Genomic DNA, 16525 nt, shown 5'->3' with positions numbered 1-16525 from the left:
CCTCAGTTAACTTTCCATGACAATTGAAACAGTACACGTTCAGTTTTGGCCTGGTTATCATAAATGTAACATGTGTTTGAAGATAAATAACAGCACAAGAACATGAATATAGTAGAGGTGTTGGAGCTATATTTTATCCCTGCATTTTACTGCATTGTCTTAATAGTTGCTACTTGCTGATTATATGATTAGCTTGCTAGCTTATGTTCACACATTCTCTCCAGAATCACCTGCATCTCTGACTGATTCTGATCACCAATATGGAACACGGAATTGTGAAAATCTGTTGTTGGCAGTGGTTTAGGACAGTATCTACTAAAATCACAGTATGACACTAGTCTCTATGCTACCAACAAAGACATTTACCGTATTTTCCGGACTATAAGCTGCTACTTTTTTCCCACTCTTTGAGCCCTGCGACTTAAACAACGAAGTGGCTATTTATTTATGGATTTTTCCAGGGTTTTTCCCAGGCTTCAAGCCACAAGCTTCAAGCCAAAAAACTGAGACCCATAACATTAGACCAATGAAATTGCCGAACGGGTTTAGGTGAACCAATGAAACTCTTTATATTAAATCAGATGCGCTCCCACTGAATCGGGCCGCACCACATCATAAATATGGATGATGTACCTCTGACGTTTGACCTGCCGCTCACTCGCACTGGCCACAGGAAATGCGAATCATTCGTCACGCTGAAAACAACCAGGCATGAAAAAACATACTTCACCTGTGTTCTGATCTGCATAATCTGATCTGATAAACGCACGACGATGCCAAAAGATAAACTCTAGAGAGAAATAGTTGTGAAAGGAAGGAGGAAGACAGTGAACAATGACTTTCTTGGTAGGCTACTGTTTAGATACAAGCCGTGTAGCAGACACTGTCTTTCGTTAAAGCCTGTGTAAAGTTCATTAGTTTCAGTGTAGACACCTGCGGCTTATAGACAGGTGCGGCGTATTTATGTTCAAAATAATTTTTTTTTGTAAAAATCAGTGCTTATATTTGGGTGCGCTTAATAGTCCGGAAATTACGGTAGATCTGAGTGACAGAAAATGTATCCCATTGATACAATGTGGTGGAATATGGCTGGAATTTCTTTTTTCTTCTTTCTGCATACTAAGAATTTCTTGCAAGCAATATTAGCAATGTTGCTTCTAAATACAACATGCCGAGTGACCTTTTAAATGTAAGAATTTTGTTTTAGTTTGATTATTTTAGCAGTAAGATCATGTTACATATATTCTTTTGAATAAATACAGCCATGGATACTGATTTCTCTCCACTCAGAGCTTGGTTTTTCAAAAATGGCATCAATGTATAAAAAAAAAATTCAATTATTGTTTGGTAACTAGCACAAATATTTATTCTCATAACCTCGTTAACTCAATTCAGAGCCAGAGCTGAAATTTATTCCACATATAACACAGTGCGACAGAGTGAAAAGACAGTAAAGATAAACAAGACAGGATTTAAAGGTAAAGTTGCTCTTTTTAGTCATCAAATTGTTCACATGTACTGCGGCTGAAGTGATCATGTGACCATGAAAAAAATGTATATGCAGGCCTGTGGTTGCAGGAATACCCTCCTAAGTCCAACTAGACTCATTAAGCGATCTTGGGATGTGCCTCTGGAAGAAACTGTATGTAAAACTCTATAATGAATGCTTTTCTGTAAGGTACCTTTTGGTACCTAGGCAACTTGAGTTTTCCCAGAGAGTTTATTTAGGGCAATTCAGATATTTTATCTTCATCACATTAAATCACCTGACATATCTTCATCACCTTATACAGTTTTAATGCCAATAGTAGAAAAATAACCAGTGATCATCTATTTTATTGAATATTTAATATTAAACATTAACCAAGTAAATCTTTATTATAAAACTTTAAGAAATAATTTCATAAGCTTTTTATTGCTGACAATGACCAAACCATCAGAGATTTTTGAGTGGAAGATATACAAGGCATTCTCCACGATCTTCCTGCTCAATCAAAGTGACGTTAAACATTCATTGTTGCCTGTTAGCTTATGTATGTGGAAAGAGGGTCACAGTTTTTGTTTGTTGTTCTGTGACACAGCAGTTAAAAAAACTGCAGTTGGTTCGTGGGTTTGAGACAACACATGACTGCTATCCGCTGTTTGATAGCTGTCGTGTAATAAGGGAGTGCTAGCTGGTGGGTTGGAAAATTACCAGTTCGGGGAGAAAATGAGTCTAAATCCATACCAAAAAATTATAACTTAGCTTTCACTCCTACACCTCGGGTCGGTTTCTGTACCAGAATAAAGCTAAATTATAAATGAATATAAATCTTTAGCATTGTTTTAGCAGAGCACTTTCACAAGGCACCTAGATCACAATCCTAGAGAAAGCCTTGCACTGATGAAGCAAGCATTGATCTGCTGGACCACAAGTGTTGTTCTGGCATGCTGAAGAGGACAAAAAGACGATAACATCTCTCTATCTCTCTGTGCCAATTAAATCACCCGACCTATATTCAGGATAAAAAAGTATGTCCACATCCACGGCCCATTTGTTCTCCTTCATCCAGGACTAATACCTTTATTCTGTCCCAGTGCTCTCCGTACATCACTAGGGCAATTCAGAGGCTTCAGAGCAGGTAGTCAGTGAAAAGTCAGAATTATTGCATTCTTTTCTACTCTTGCATGTTCATGGTAAAATTGAAACTCCAGTTTTCTTTCTTAAGACTCACCTCGACTTGTGTAGTGGACAGCTAAGGTTTCAATGAAGAAAGGTTGCCAGTGCAACCCATTACCACTGTTCAAAAAGGCCATGATGAGATGCTAATAAGAGGCAGCATTATTTAAATGTCAAGTCTTTGGTATATGTGAATAGTTGGTACCTAAATGTCAAATTAGAATTATTTGATTGCATTGGCAGAAATGTGATATATCCACTGAATAAAATACTAAGCAATCCATATTTCAGTGGCTCTTAACCTGAACAGAAAATTCAGTGCTGAAACTCGCAGGCAATAAAAACCACAACGCTGACCGTGTCTTTTGGTTATTAGCCTCTTCTCACATCTGTCTTCAGCAAAATATGGAGGACATCATCTGTCACCTACATGTCCACCATCTCTTTCTAAGCACGGGGTAATAAAAAAATCCAGTTTCCTTGCTATCCATTACAGAATTTATGATGGGTGTCAGTGCAAAGCCCCTTAGCTAAGTCTTAAGGCATAATGAAATTTCACTTCTCAGTCAACCTTGACCCCTCACCCTCAATTTTCATGACAGAAGAGTGTCAGATCCTTGAAGCTATTACCTGAACGAGAGCTCAGATTGGTCCTTTCCTGATTGAAGCCATTCAAGCTGTTTTATGATGGGTCTTAAGCGTCCTCTCTGGATATATATTGGCCGGCTTTACACTCACTCACCATTCTCAAGAGCTGATGCAAAAATGCACATGGAACTAAAACACAAGTTTGCACTAAGCACTGATATTGTCATTGAGTAGTGATCATACAACACTGTAGTTATTGCTTGTCATTAGAAGGAATGTTTGATTATTACCTGAATTAGAGTTTACGTTTATTTTATATTACCAGGGCAGTGGTTTAAAGTATTGGGTTACAAATGTGACAAATAAAAGTATGTGCCTTCCAAAAATGTGGAAGTTCCTTTATATGGGATTTCATGTGGATTAAAAATGTGATTTCAAGACATTTTTATTATTTTTCTTACAAAAGCTACAATCTCCATACTAGCCTTTGGTCCTAACCCAACTTGTAAAGAAAAAAGTGTGTAACTTTTTAGAAAGTTTTAACCATATTCCAAATCCAAAGGCATTTTCAGTTGAGGGAATGTGGGCGTTTTTATTGTTGTGTTGTAATGCTGTTTGGAGAGCAGTACTTCTGAAAACTATGGCCATATTGCTAGGCATGCCAAGTCGAATGGTCATTTGCATCTTCTCACAGGGCAGAATTGCAGGGCAGAGCATCCACATGGCCTGCTAGGATTCCTTTTAACACAGAATACAGGGCTTCCATAAGCAGAAGGCATGTGTGTGTGTGTGTGTGTGTGTGTGTGTGTGTCTGTGTGTGTGTGTGTGTGTGTGTCTGTGTGTGTGTGTGTGTGTGTGTGTGTGTGTTGTGTGTGTGCATCGGCATGTGTTTGTGTGTTTTAGACCTGTGTAATTTTAAGATTGTAGGATTGGTCGTTACAAAATTTACTGCACTGATAAAAAGGCAAGTAAATAAAATCAAGTTTAACTTCAGGAAATATGCAATATGCAGTAAATATGTATAAATATGCAATTGAAACATTTTGAAGCTGCAATTTGACACCAATCAAGTGCCTCTTAATGCAGGACTTATATTGACTACTTATTTATATTGGCTACTTATTTATTTCTCTGTAGACCAAAAAGAGATTTTGTGAGCAGTCTACCAGATTCTTTAGGTTTTCACACTGTGTACAGAAAGCATTCTTGTTTTCTATCTCTTACTCTTCTCTTCCAACTTCCTTCCAAACACACACAAACACAAAAAGGGGGCATCAGCGAAAGATAATGTGTGTAAATAAACAACAATTTGTCTGGTGGAGTTTTTCTTTGTGCTGCACAGCTTAGGCTAATCAATAGGCTGTTACACACTTTACTTTTTGTCACTGTGAGTTATGACCAGCAGAGAAAGCAGGGAGGAAATCAATGGCTTAAAAATGTAATTGAGATGTTTCCCAGTCCAGGTATATGTGAAAGTGTAGATTGATTACTGTGGTGTTTTTGAGGGGTGGAAATTAGAAACATGTTATATGAGAAATGATATATAATACAGTTAGTCAACCTTTTAGTTATATTTCTCTTCAAATCCATCAGTCCATAGAGTGGAAAGACTTGTATTCCATTCTAATAGCAGCATACGTATACATTGCTTCAACATTGTTTTACAGCACCACACTCTTTTTCTCTAAAATGGTTCTCGGGTTCCATTCTGAAATGGTTTTTGGGTTTTTAGATTAACTACACACTGTAGGTTTTCCTGCAAGCAAATTCACTATATGGACTTGGGACAACTGATTTTTCCAGCCTTATATAGTTGTTTTCCAAACTGTTAGCACAAGGTTGGAGGCGGATAATTAAATAGGACATCTTTGGATTCAGTACTATTTCATTGTCTCTTCACTGGAAGACCCAAACCTGTTCCAACATGACAATCCCCCCGTGCACAAAACCAGCTCCATGAAGACATAGTTTACATGCTACAGAGCTCTGACTTCTACACTCCAAGCCTCCACACCCTATTATTGATTACCAATGAACTTGTGACTGAATGACTTTACACACACTAAAGAAATTTAGTGGAATAGCTGTGCAAAAGAGTGCAGGTTATTATAACAGCAAATGGGGATTAAATGTGGAATTGGATGTTCAAAAAGCAAATGAATCTTACAGTCGGGTGTCCACAAACCATATAGTGTATCAGGTAAATCATAAATGCTCATTTGTTAGAGTATTTTTTTGCTTTTGTGATGAAAGATTGCACAGTAATCTGTTTTAACCTCCCATGACATTATGCAGTGCACATTTTTCTGCTCCAGTCTGAGCTGCTGGCTTGAGCACGGCCTCCAAATAGCCTCTCTTGTGTAATTATAATGTGTAACTTGTTTTGAGTGACTCCATGAATGCCCTCCGTGATATATTTTAATAGAGGTGACCTCATTGGCCTCATAGATGCTCTGGTGAGGTTAAAGGTTATCCAGCAGAATAGTGTGAGTTATTGGTGTGCTCAGTACACTAGGCATTTATGAAGGGAGTTAAAAAAAAAGGGTGGGGGTTGCAGTGTTATGACTAATAATCTTTTTTAATTATTTATTTATTTATTTATTTATTTTAGATTTAATCATCTACAATTTGCTATTGCATACTATTACTTTTTTGGTTATTTTTAAGATAACTCTCACTGACGGATAAAGTAGTAATTTCATTCAGGATCGTGCAGTATGGTACGATATAACATTAAACTAACAATGTAATAGTTTACATTGAAAAAGCCTGTTTGCCTCATCACATAAACTTCTTTGTTTATTACATAAACCAAAAAAATGTTAGTTTTGGTGTAAGTGTATGGTCAATTAGTTGCTTAAAATTCAAGATGTTAAGTGTACTTCTATGAAAAAATTTTACCATCACTTTACCTTTCTCAACTCCTGCTGATTTCATGGGTGTCATTATATAGATGGGAAGTAAAAACGGACACAGTTGCCTAGCTAGGGTGCCAGTAGTTCTGGATTCAGATCAGTAAATGTGCTAATGTGCACTTCAGTGTCTATATCACTCTGTCCTGAATGGGGAAACTTTTCTTGTCCACTGCAGCAGTAATCTCTTTCTCTCTCTCTCTCTCTCTCTCTCTCTCTCTCTCTCTCTCTCTCTCTCTCTCTCTCTCTCTCTCTCTCTCTCTCTCTCTCTCTCTCTCTCTCTCTCTCCCTCTCTCTCTCTCTCTTTCTCATTTCTCAGGATCTGTGTAATGCACAGTGTTTCATACTCATCGCCGCTTTTCAAAATCAGCCATGGAATTTCACCCGCTCGCTCTGCAGATAGCACTTTCCTCTCCCCAAGTCACCTCTCAATCAGACCCATTGCCATCATCTCACAAAAGCAGGTGGCAGCCATTACAGGCTATCCAGGCTGACCTCCTCTCTCATTCACACTCTTCATTTCCACTCTCCCACTACACGCTATATGGCACTATCCTTTTATTGATGTTCAAGATGGGGATATGAATGAAACAGTAAAAAGAGTGGAATGAAAAGAAAATCGAATATTCTCTTTTTTCTATACTAAATTCAATGTTTTAAGCAGTTTTTCGCTCAATTCTTCACCAAATATTTTTGGTTCTAATAGATAGACTTACGCTGTAGAGCTTTATTAATTCATCATTAATAAATTTTTGGTAACCTCTTTATCCTGGTCAGACTCTCTCATGGAAAACTATTTATGACGATATTGATTGGGAGGCCAGTGCATCACAGGGCTTCTCACACACACACACACACACACACACACACACACACACACACACACACACACACACACACACACACACACACACACACATTCACTCACTCACTCTCTTACTCACTCACTCATTCACAACCAGAGGCTACTTGCCACCTACCACCAGTACACTTTATTTTCCCCATTTTCCCTACTCATATACTTTATGCGATATGCAGGTATACTATACTAATACTATATAAATTAAACTTGGATATATTTTAGAGTGGTCAATGTGCAGCTTGTATAGCAGTACAGATTTACTATCCTCTGAAAATAACTGAACAAATAGCTGCCAACAAAAGTGAGTACACCCGAAGTGATGACAGCTGTACGTTATTTAATCATGCAAGCCACATGTCCTATTCATCATGTTCTTGTTTTTGTCTGCTTGACAGGACCATGCAAATTTGTGTATCTTGTATTAGAGCAGTTAAAATTTTGTGCTTTGAATAAAATTCTCTCATACTGAACACTGGATGTTCAACACGGTGCCTCATGGCAAAGAAACTCTCTGAGGATTTGAGAATTAGAATTGTTGCTCTCTACAAAGATGGCCGAGACTATAAGAAGATCAGTAACACCCTGAAACTGAGTTACAGTACAGTGGTCAGGGTCATACAGAGGTTTTCCAAGACGGGTTTCACACAGAACAGGCCTTACAAAGGTTGATTAAAGAAGTTGAGTCCTCATGCTGTGTGTAAGGTACAGATCTGGCTTCAAAAACCAGACGCATGAGTGCTGCCAGCGTTGCTTTAGAGGTTGCAGAAGCAGAAAGTCCGCTTTTCAGTGCTCAGACCAGACCCCACACACAGCAACAAGTCTGTTTGCATGGCCATTGTTCCAGAAGAAGCCTCTTCTGTAGTAGTTGTCTAAGAGCATGATTTACTGGAACCATGTCCTGTGGTATGATGGGACGAAGATAGACTTGTTTGGCTCAGATGGTATCCAGCATGTGTGGCGACGCGCTGGTGAGGAATAGCAAGTAAATTGTCCCTTGCCTACAGTCAAGCATGGAGCTGCAGTTCATTAAGGAAACATGGATTTGAACGCAGTTTTCTAACATAATATCGATTCCAAACCCACCACCAAGATGACAACTGCCTTGCTAAGGAAGCTGAAGGTGAAGATGATTGAGTGGCTAAGTATGTCTCCAGACCTGAACCCTATTGAGCACCTGTGGGGCATCCCCATGTGGAAGGTGGAGAAACATCATGTGTCTAACATCCAGCAGCTCTGTGATGTCATTATGGGGGAGTGGAAGAGGATCCCAGCAACAACCTGTGCAGCTCTGGTGAAGTTCATACCCAGGAGGATTAAGGCAGTGCTACATAACAATAGTGCTCACACAAAATATTGACACTTTGGACAGTTTTGACATGTTCACTCAGGGTGTACTCACTTTTGTTGCCAGTTATTTAGAGTTTTATATATATATATATATATATATATATATATATATATATATATATATATATATATATATATATATATATATATATATATATACATTGATATATATATATATATATATATATATATATATATATATATATATATATATATATATATATATATATATGGCTGTGTGAATGATGAATGAATGAATGAATGAATGAATGAATGAATGAATGAATGGGGGAGTGGTGGCTCCAGCGGTTAAGGCGCTGGGTTGCAGATCGGAAGGTCTGGGGTTCAAGCCCCGGTATCGCCAAGCTGCCACTCTTGGGCCCTTGAGCAAGGCCCTTAACCCTCTATGCTCCGGGGGTCCCTTACGAGGGAAATATCAAGGTCCGTGACGTCGGAGTGACGTGGGGCCGCCTTCCCGTGGGCTCACCACCTGCAGGAGGGACCGTAAGGGACGGTGCTGTGAGGATTGGGCAGCAGTCAAAGGCGGGGGCCTGCTTAGACTGCTGCCCCCGCGACCCGAATTACGGATAAGCGGAAGAAAATGAATGAATGAATGAATATATATATATATATATATATATATATATATATATATATATATATATATATATATATATATATATATATATATATTGCACAAAATAGAAGAAGACCTCTGGTAATTTTACCTAAAACTTCAAATGCCACCAAATATGCTGTACATATAAGCATTTCTTTTAGATTTTTCGGTTCCAATATGACAAGCTGAACTTGTGCACGGCTGGCAGTATAATTTACGCTTCTCCTTACCTTGTCATTGGCACCGAATTATACATTTGAATGCAGCAAATGCTGGATTTAACAAGCAGCCAATTTGCATGTCTCTACATATAGATCTCATGCCAGCTGTTTCATTTAACCCGTTTCCCTGTTGCAGTCTGATATAACGTCTGCTGTAGTCCGCTCAGTTAGAGATGATGTTTGTTGCCATTCTAAGCCAAAAGCATTTCAAAGAGCACAAGGCCTGGCTCTCATGCTGGGAGGCTTTCTCAAACCCTCATCTGACTGTAGTCATGGGCTCTTGTGGAGTGCCATCAAAGGCTGCAGGAACAGAAAAGGCATTGTTTGCATTTTCCAATCACGCACCTGCTCAGAAAGCCATCTCCGTTCTTCCAGCATCAGCGTCTCTGTTGTGATGGAAAAGGCTGCAAACCCACGGTTGCACTTAGTTCACCGAAGACACTTCTTTCCTTGTGGCGTAACAGCAGGCAAAGGAACTTTGAGTTCCTTTGTGTGCGGAAATTGCTGCTCTATACGAATTCAATGAACACAGGTCTTTTGAGAAAGATGCTGCTGCTCTCTTGGGATTCGCGATGTTGATTACTGTGCTCTGAATGAATTAAAACATCCTCTTTTTTTTTTCCACTTCCATGTAAATTATTATTATTATAAGAACCTGTTTCATGTATGCAGACGATGACAGTTATATTAATCAAACAGTGTTTGAGAAACGTGACCTTCACTGAAATGCGTTAGGAGAACTGATTCTCTTATTTATCAGTGCTTTTTAACACCTAATGAGTCTCTGATAAACAACAACAATTTAAATATATTTTCTTCTAACAATTTGACTTTCTGTATTTCTTCTGTATATACAGTAATAAGCATAATGTTTTATATTTCTCCTTTAACTTTTTTTTCCACCATTTAATTTTATTTTGGGGTTGAAATAAAAAAATGACCTAGATGTCTGTTAGTGATTGTGGGGTAGATCAAAATTGTAGTTAGTAGCTGATGCACTGCTGATATGGATCACGATGTGCTTTTTGAATATATTAAAGTGATAGAGGTAAAGCAAGATGACAAGGTGATCAGCAGGATTTCCTTTTTTTTTTTTTTTTTTACTGAAACTGAAATTTTAAACAATCCAAAATGTATTTCAATATGTTCATCATTTTATTGTATCTTTCTTTTTTTTAAAGAAAAAAACAAAGTACAAATCTTAACCTGAGACAAGAAAACGTAGACACCCCCTCAGGTCAAATTTTTGTAGTAGACAATAGACATTGTTCTTCATATGAATTCATGAACATTTGATTTGTAAAACAATTAAAAACAACTAAATACGATAAAAAGTGTTTCACCAATAAATATTTTCACTTTAGTGTGTAGCAAAAAAATTGCAACAAAATTTTGACTTTATCAGTGCTTTAAACTAGAGCTGCTTCTTCTCATCTCTGAATGGAGAGCAGACAGTTGAGGTTGTTATCTAAAAAGCATGCCAGCTTCAAGAGCTGTGTCAGGAATATACCTCTAGATAAAGACCCAGTGGCAAGGATAGGACCTTTTGGAACGATCACCCCGGTAGCCTGAGAATACCTGGGGGATCCCCAGAGGCCCTACTGTAGTATCTACAGCCAGGTACAGTATAGCATAGTCAGGACCGACTTTCTCATCCTGTTGCCACTGGAGATCCCCAACCTGGAAAGATATATGGAAAATCAATTAATAAATAAATCCAATATTCACTGACCCTTTTTACCAGATGTATCTAATTCTGTTTTGGTGTTGATTAACTACTACCTTGAAAGTGATTATTGGATTACTTTCACCTTTTTAATTGGATTGCATGTTTTTTTGTGATTAATGCCATGTCCTCTCATTACGTTCTACCTACACACTACAAATATCCTCAGATGCCGTAACAGTCTTCTTCAGAGCTTTATTACAAGGACTCTAATTAAAGTTTCCCATTGCTAGTTTCTTGTTTTAATCTTTAGGTTCTACATGTTCTGAATAAATATATAAAGACATCTCCTCTAAGACATTCGTACAGAGGAATTGAATTTTCATATGTAAAGCATTTTAATCAAGTGTTTGATAAAGATAAAAAAAGATTGTAATGTTTGATAAAGGATGTTAGGAAACAAATTATTTTTAGGTTTTGTGATTTATATATTCTTGTTCATGGAGTGTGGGAAAAATATGAGGCTTATGTGATATTGCTTCACCTTACTGCTTTGTCCCTGTGACAACTTTTAACAAGGAGCAAGAGGCTGTTAGATCTCGTCAGTCCTCATCAGGGTGTACTACTAGCACACCAGATTACCTTAGTGGTGCATCCCATTGTTCGTTGAAATAGCAGTCTACAGTATGTGAGAGCCAGATACCCTGCAAGTAGTGTTTTAGAGCTAAATTCCTCAGAAATGGTCCACAAATTGAAGCCAGGATGGAAATTGATCCTATTACCAGACCTGGAGTTCCTCTGGGAGCCTGTGCTAGGTGTGTGCAGGCAGCATGTGTCTCTCATTAGACCTGATGGTGGGAAGAACCTGAGCTGCTTGTCTGCCCAGGAGACGTTTTCTGCAAATGAGTGCTGATCCCTGACAGGGTTCATCCAACCGGGCCTAGGAAGGGGGAACGGCTGCAACACTCTTATTGTAGCAGCCCTTCCTTAAGCCAACAGAGAAAGGGTACCGTTTAACGTGTCAATTTTAGATTTGAAGGCCTGGTTGAGAAAAATTAACTTAGATCTGCCTTGATGAAAGGTAGCAAAGTGGAAATATGTTGCTGCTGCATTAATTTCAACTTTTTAAATGAGTACATGAGATTAATTTCACTGGAAATGCTGTCCGTAAAGCGGGAATCCACCCTTAATGGATGCCAGATCACAGAGTATCACACATAAACACATGCTTATTCATGCTTAGGAATTTAATAAAGCCAAGCCATTTACCAGCATTTGTTTGTTAAGTTGGAGGAAACCAATATATATATTTTTTTACCACTTTAAGGACAATCACATCAACCACCTTTCACTTTTTTACTGTTTTACTGTTTACTGTCATATGCATACCAGCATACCTTGTATATACATCTTTTTTCTCATATATATATATCTTAATATATTTTATATAGTTTATACTTTATTTATATGCCTTCTTTTTTTTGGTTTATTTTTTTTCCTCATCCCATTCCCTCATGCCAGACCGTCGTAATAAGCATTTCACTGCATGTCGTACCCTGTATGTATGTGTATGTGACAAATAAAATTTGATTTGATTTGATTTGATTTAAATATGGGTACATGAGGATATGGGAAAAAGATTCTGAAGGGCACACTGGGAGTAACCTCTCAAGATCAAACCAGATATAGTGTAGAAAGCAACACTTGCATGAAAGATAAACAAATATTGCAGATCTACTGGTAATTCCCATCTGTCCAATCAGAATATGGATTGATTTCTCAGAATTACCCACAGGTGTGAATGTGTGTGCATGGTGCCCTGCGTTAGACTGGCATCTCATCCAGCATGTATTCCTGTCTCTCTTTTTTTCACATGTAAGATTATAAAAATGCCATGGAAAGTGCCATGGAACATTATCCATCATCTCAGCCTTTCACTGTACTGTAAATAATAAGATTATTAGCTGCCTAGTTTTTCATGGGCAGCAATGTGTTGCAAATTTTGTTGAGGCACAAGAAAGTAAAAATCAAAATCTATATACAAAATCCCTAAGCTGGTTATACATGTGCTATAGTCAGAATACAGACAATGTGCATTAAATAGCATAAATATATTTTCAAACAGCTACATAAAACATTCAAATAATGAGCAGGTTTTATCAGATGTTATTTTTGAACCTGTATTGTTTCATGAGAAATTTGTTGTGTTTTAATATCTCAGTAATAAATGATTTGTCACTACCTCCTCTCGCAGACCCCATGCACGGCCCTCGACAGTTGGAGGTGGTGGATATCCAATCCAGGCAGATCACTGTACGCTGGGAGCCGTTCGGCTACAACGTGACCCGATGCCACAGCTACAACCTGACAGTGGAGTACCGCTACAAAGTGAACGGCAAGGAGGAAAAACGAGAGGAAGTGTGCTACGAGTTGCAAAGCCCAACTCCGCAACACACTATCCGTAACCTGTCGCCCTACACCAACGTCAGCGTCAAGCTGGTGCTGCGAAACCGAGAGGGTGAAAAGGAGAGTCAGGAGCTGGATCTTCTCACAGACGAGGATGGTAAAGTGTTTAATTAACTTTTTTTTTTTTGGGATTATGAAATTTTCACGTCACTTAATGATTATCTATTTAAGCGGCACTGCTGCTTTATTTAACCACTTTATGCTCTTCAATTAAGACAAGTTTAAGAGTTTGGATTACATTTTTGTAAGATTAATAGTAACTGCCTGAGTTAATGTATTTTATAGCGATTGAACTTTATGCCCTGAAAGGTTTCAAAGGGTATCGACTTTCCATCTAATTCATGGTTAGATATTGAGCATTATAAATTGCACCAATTACGATAGCAGCTCCCTGTTGAACATCTTAGTTATTCAGAGAGAGCAAATAAACAATGACCTTTCACTTTGATTACGGAAATGAAAAATTCTGCTTCTTTTTTTGTTGTTGTTGTATTTGGTCGTTCTGATCCATCCTTGACCTGAGTGGTGGTTTGTTTTGCTTTGGTGTATATGGTGTGCGAGCAAAACTCTTTCCTTTGGTTTATTTTAGTCTGTTATGAAACTGCCTTTGGTAAGAAATAGTCTGTTAAGACGGAGAGTCTGTAACAAGACAACAAGGTTATCCCGAGGTCAGGGGAAATATGTAGAGAAGGTTTTGCAGAGTGAGAGCTAAAAGAACTTTGGATAATTGAATATTTTATTTCACCATGCTGTTAGATGGGTAGTTATATGTAATTATTGTGATCGTACCTGTAATCAAAATGACATTAAAAGTGAGAAGTCCTTTGTCTAAGATTGGGTTGTAGGAGAGTATTTATTCATAGCATGAGAAAGTATATATTTATTAGAGAAGTTAAGAAAAGAGTGCAGGCAGGGTGGAGTGGGTGGAGAAAAGTGGCAGGAGTGATATGTGATGGAAGAGTATCTGCAAGAGTGAAAGTGAAAGTTTATAGGCCTGTGGTGAGACCTGTGATGTTGTATGGATTAGAGACAGTGGCAAAGGCAGGAGGTGGAGCTGGAGGTAGCAGAGTTAAAGATGTTGAGGTTTTCATTGGGAGTGACGAGGATGGACAGGATTAGAAATGAGTTTATTAAAGGAACAGCGCATGTAGGACGTTTTGGAGACAAGGTGAGGGAGGCACGATTGAGATGGTTTGGACATGTGCAGAGGAGGGACATGGGTTATATCGGTAGAAGAATGCTGAGGAAACGAGGAAGGCCAAGGAGGAGGTTCATGGATGTGGTGAAGGAAGGCATACAGGTAGTTGGTGTGACAGACACAGATGTAGAGGACAGGGGGTTGTGGAGACGGATGATCTGCTGTGGCGACCCCTAATTGGAGAAGTCGAAAGAAGAAGAAGAAGAAGATGAGAAAGTCTTTATTCCCCAGTATGAATCTATATGATTAAGTGAATATTTCATTTCAATATTTATTTATTTTAAATTTCAGTACCAGGTGCCGTGCCCGTCGAGTCTATCCAGGGAAGCACATATGAAGAGAAGATCGCTCTTAAATGGCGAGAGCCTATCCAGACATATGGAATCATTAAACAGTATGAAGTAAGTCTTCCCCAGTTCCAACCACTCCACACGACACATCCATCTTTAGCCTGCCATGCTGCCTTCAGCTCCTCCATCCTTCATTCACTCCAGGCTCTTAATTGACTAATAAATCTAACCTAATAACCATAAGCCCTCAATGCTCAGGAGCTTGTTAACACAATCTATTACCAGCTGAAGGCCTGTGATATGGCTAATCCGACCGCAAAAGTGCCAGTGTGCAGCGTGATATCATCTCCATAAACTACACAGTGTCACACTCACACTCTGTCCAGTTTAATGTCTCTCTAACACCTACATTTGCAATATAACCCGTCTATCTACAGTACCTTTCGCTCGTCTGCTGTCTGACTTGTGTCTGACAGCAGACTTGGGTCTGAGTGAAAATAAAGTTCAAGGAAAAGAATATTCTAGCTCATTGAAGACAGTTTACTATTCCAGTGAAAGCATGTAGAGATGATGTGACATTGCCACATGTTTCCTCTGGGAGATTTTTTGTCTTTTATTCCAATAAAAACACAAGTGTAAAGTGACGAGTGCATACCTGAGCAATTCATCACACATTACTATGGGTTATTATGGGTAAACATTGGGCAAGACAAAGCACATTTCATTCTTTATCCAAAATAAGCATCTTATATAGGCACTTAGAAGTAAAGCTGCAAAAGGTTACACACTGGATACTCTTCGGAGTAGAGTCTCCTCATTGTAAAAGTTTACCTTAAGTATTTTTTTTTTTAAGTGTATGCTTTATTGTCATGTTCAACTTTGTGTGCATCCGAGGACCATATGATTTGATATACTCTTTGGAACTCCATACAATGTAGCAATTCAAAAGAGCCATTGTAGCAGTACTTCATTTGTGAAAATTCTCCCAATTAAGCTGTCACGTTCACATTATGAAATTATATTCTGTCACGTCTCTTGCCTGTTAGATCGTGTCACGAGTATGATCCGCTCCAGTTTTAAAGGAAAAGGGATAAATCAAGGCTTTCCGCCTCATTAAAGTAGTTCATATGACATTTTGGTGTAATTATATAAGCACATTTTTTGGTCCAAGGACCATTTTGTTGTTTAGATCTAATTTTAAGAACTGATTGTGCTGTGATTAGCTGGGCAACTCATGTCATGTTGTCATATTTCATTTTCATTTCATGGTCAAAGAAGTATGTGGTCATCATTTGAGATTAGCGACTTTGATCAAATTAGTGCCAATATGGCTAAAGACAGATGGCTTTTTAAAACTAGATAATTTTTATTAAACCCTTAAAGCCACCAACAAGAGAACAGCACATGACACACATAGAGCAGCTACAAATATGGTAGCAATAATGAAAGAACAAACAGAGTCTAAAAGGCTTATAGTTTGTGAATTTGAGCAAGTGCCCATTTTAAAATAGTCACTTGTGTACATTAATTAATAAGGCAGCAAGTTGCGAAAATAACACAACTGCTATGTACAGAAAAAAAATTTCCTCAAGTTTGAACTTTGATAAATAGACATTTCACATTGGGGTTTTTTTTTTAATCACACAGGAACAGCTCCAAATATTTACTCTTTGCATATTCACGTTTGCTACTAATAT

General features: G+C 38.2%; 1 protein-coding gene across 11 annotated transcripts in view; it reads left to right on the top strand.

Annotated features, from left to right (window-relative positions):
* Positions 1-16525, top strand: part of LOC310727448 (receptor-type tyrosine-protein phosphatase mu-like) — a 215461-nt gene that overhangs the window by 120265 nt on the left and 78671 nt on the right. For all 11 annotated transcript variants that reach the window (XM_083543949.1, XM_083543941.1, XM_083543947.1 and 8 more), the window contains exons 8-9: positions 13129-13437; positions 14830-14939. In XM_083543949.1, coding sequence (XP_083400075.1) covers positions 13129-13437; positions 14830-14939 — 419 coding nt within the window. The remainder of the gene's footprint in view (positions 1-13128; positions 13438-14829; positions 14940-16525) is intronic.

The sequence above is a fragment of the Silurus aristotelis genome (genome assembly GCF_946808225.1).
Source record: "Silurus aristotelis genome assembly, chromosome: 1".
NCBI lineage: Eukaryota > Metazoa > Chordata > Actinopteri > Siluriformes > Siluridae > Silurus > Silurus aristotelis.
Note: the sequence above shows the minus strand (reverse complement) of the source record. Positions and strands in the feature narration are given on the sequence as shown.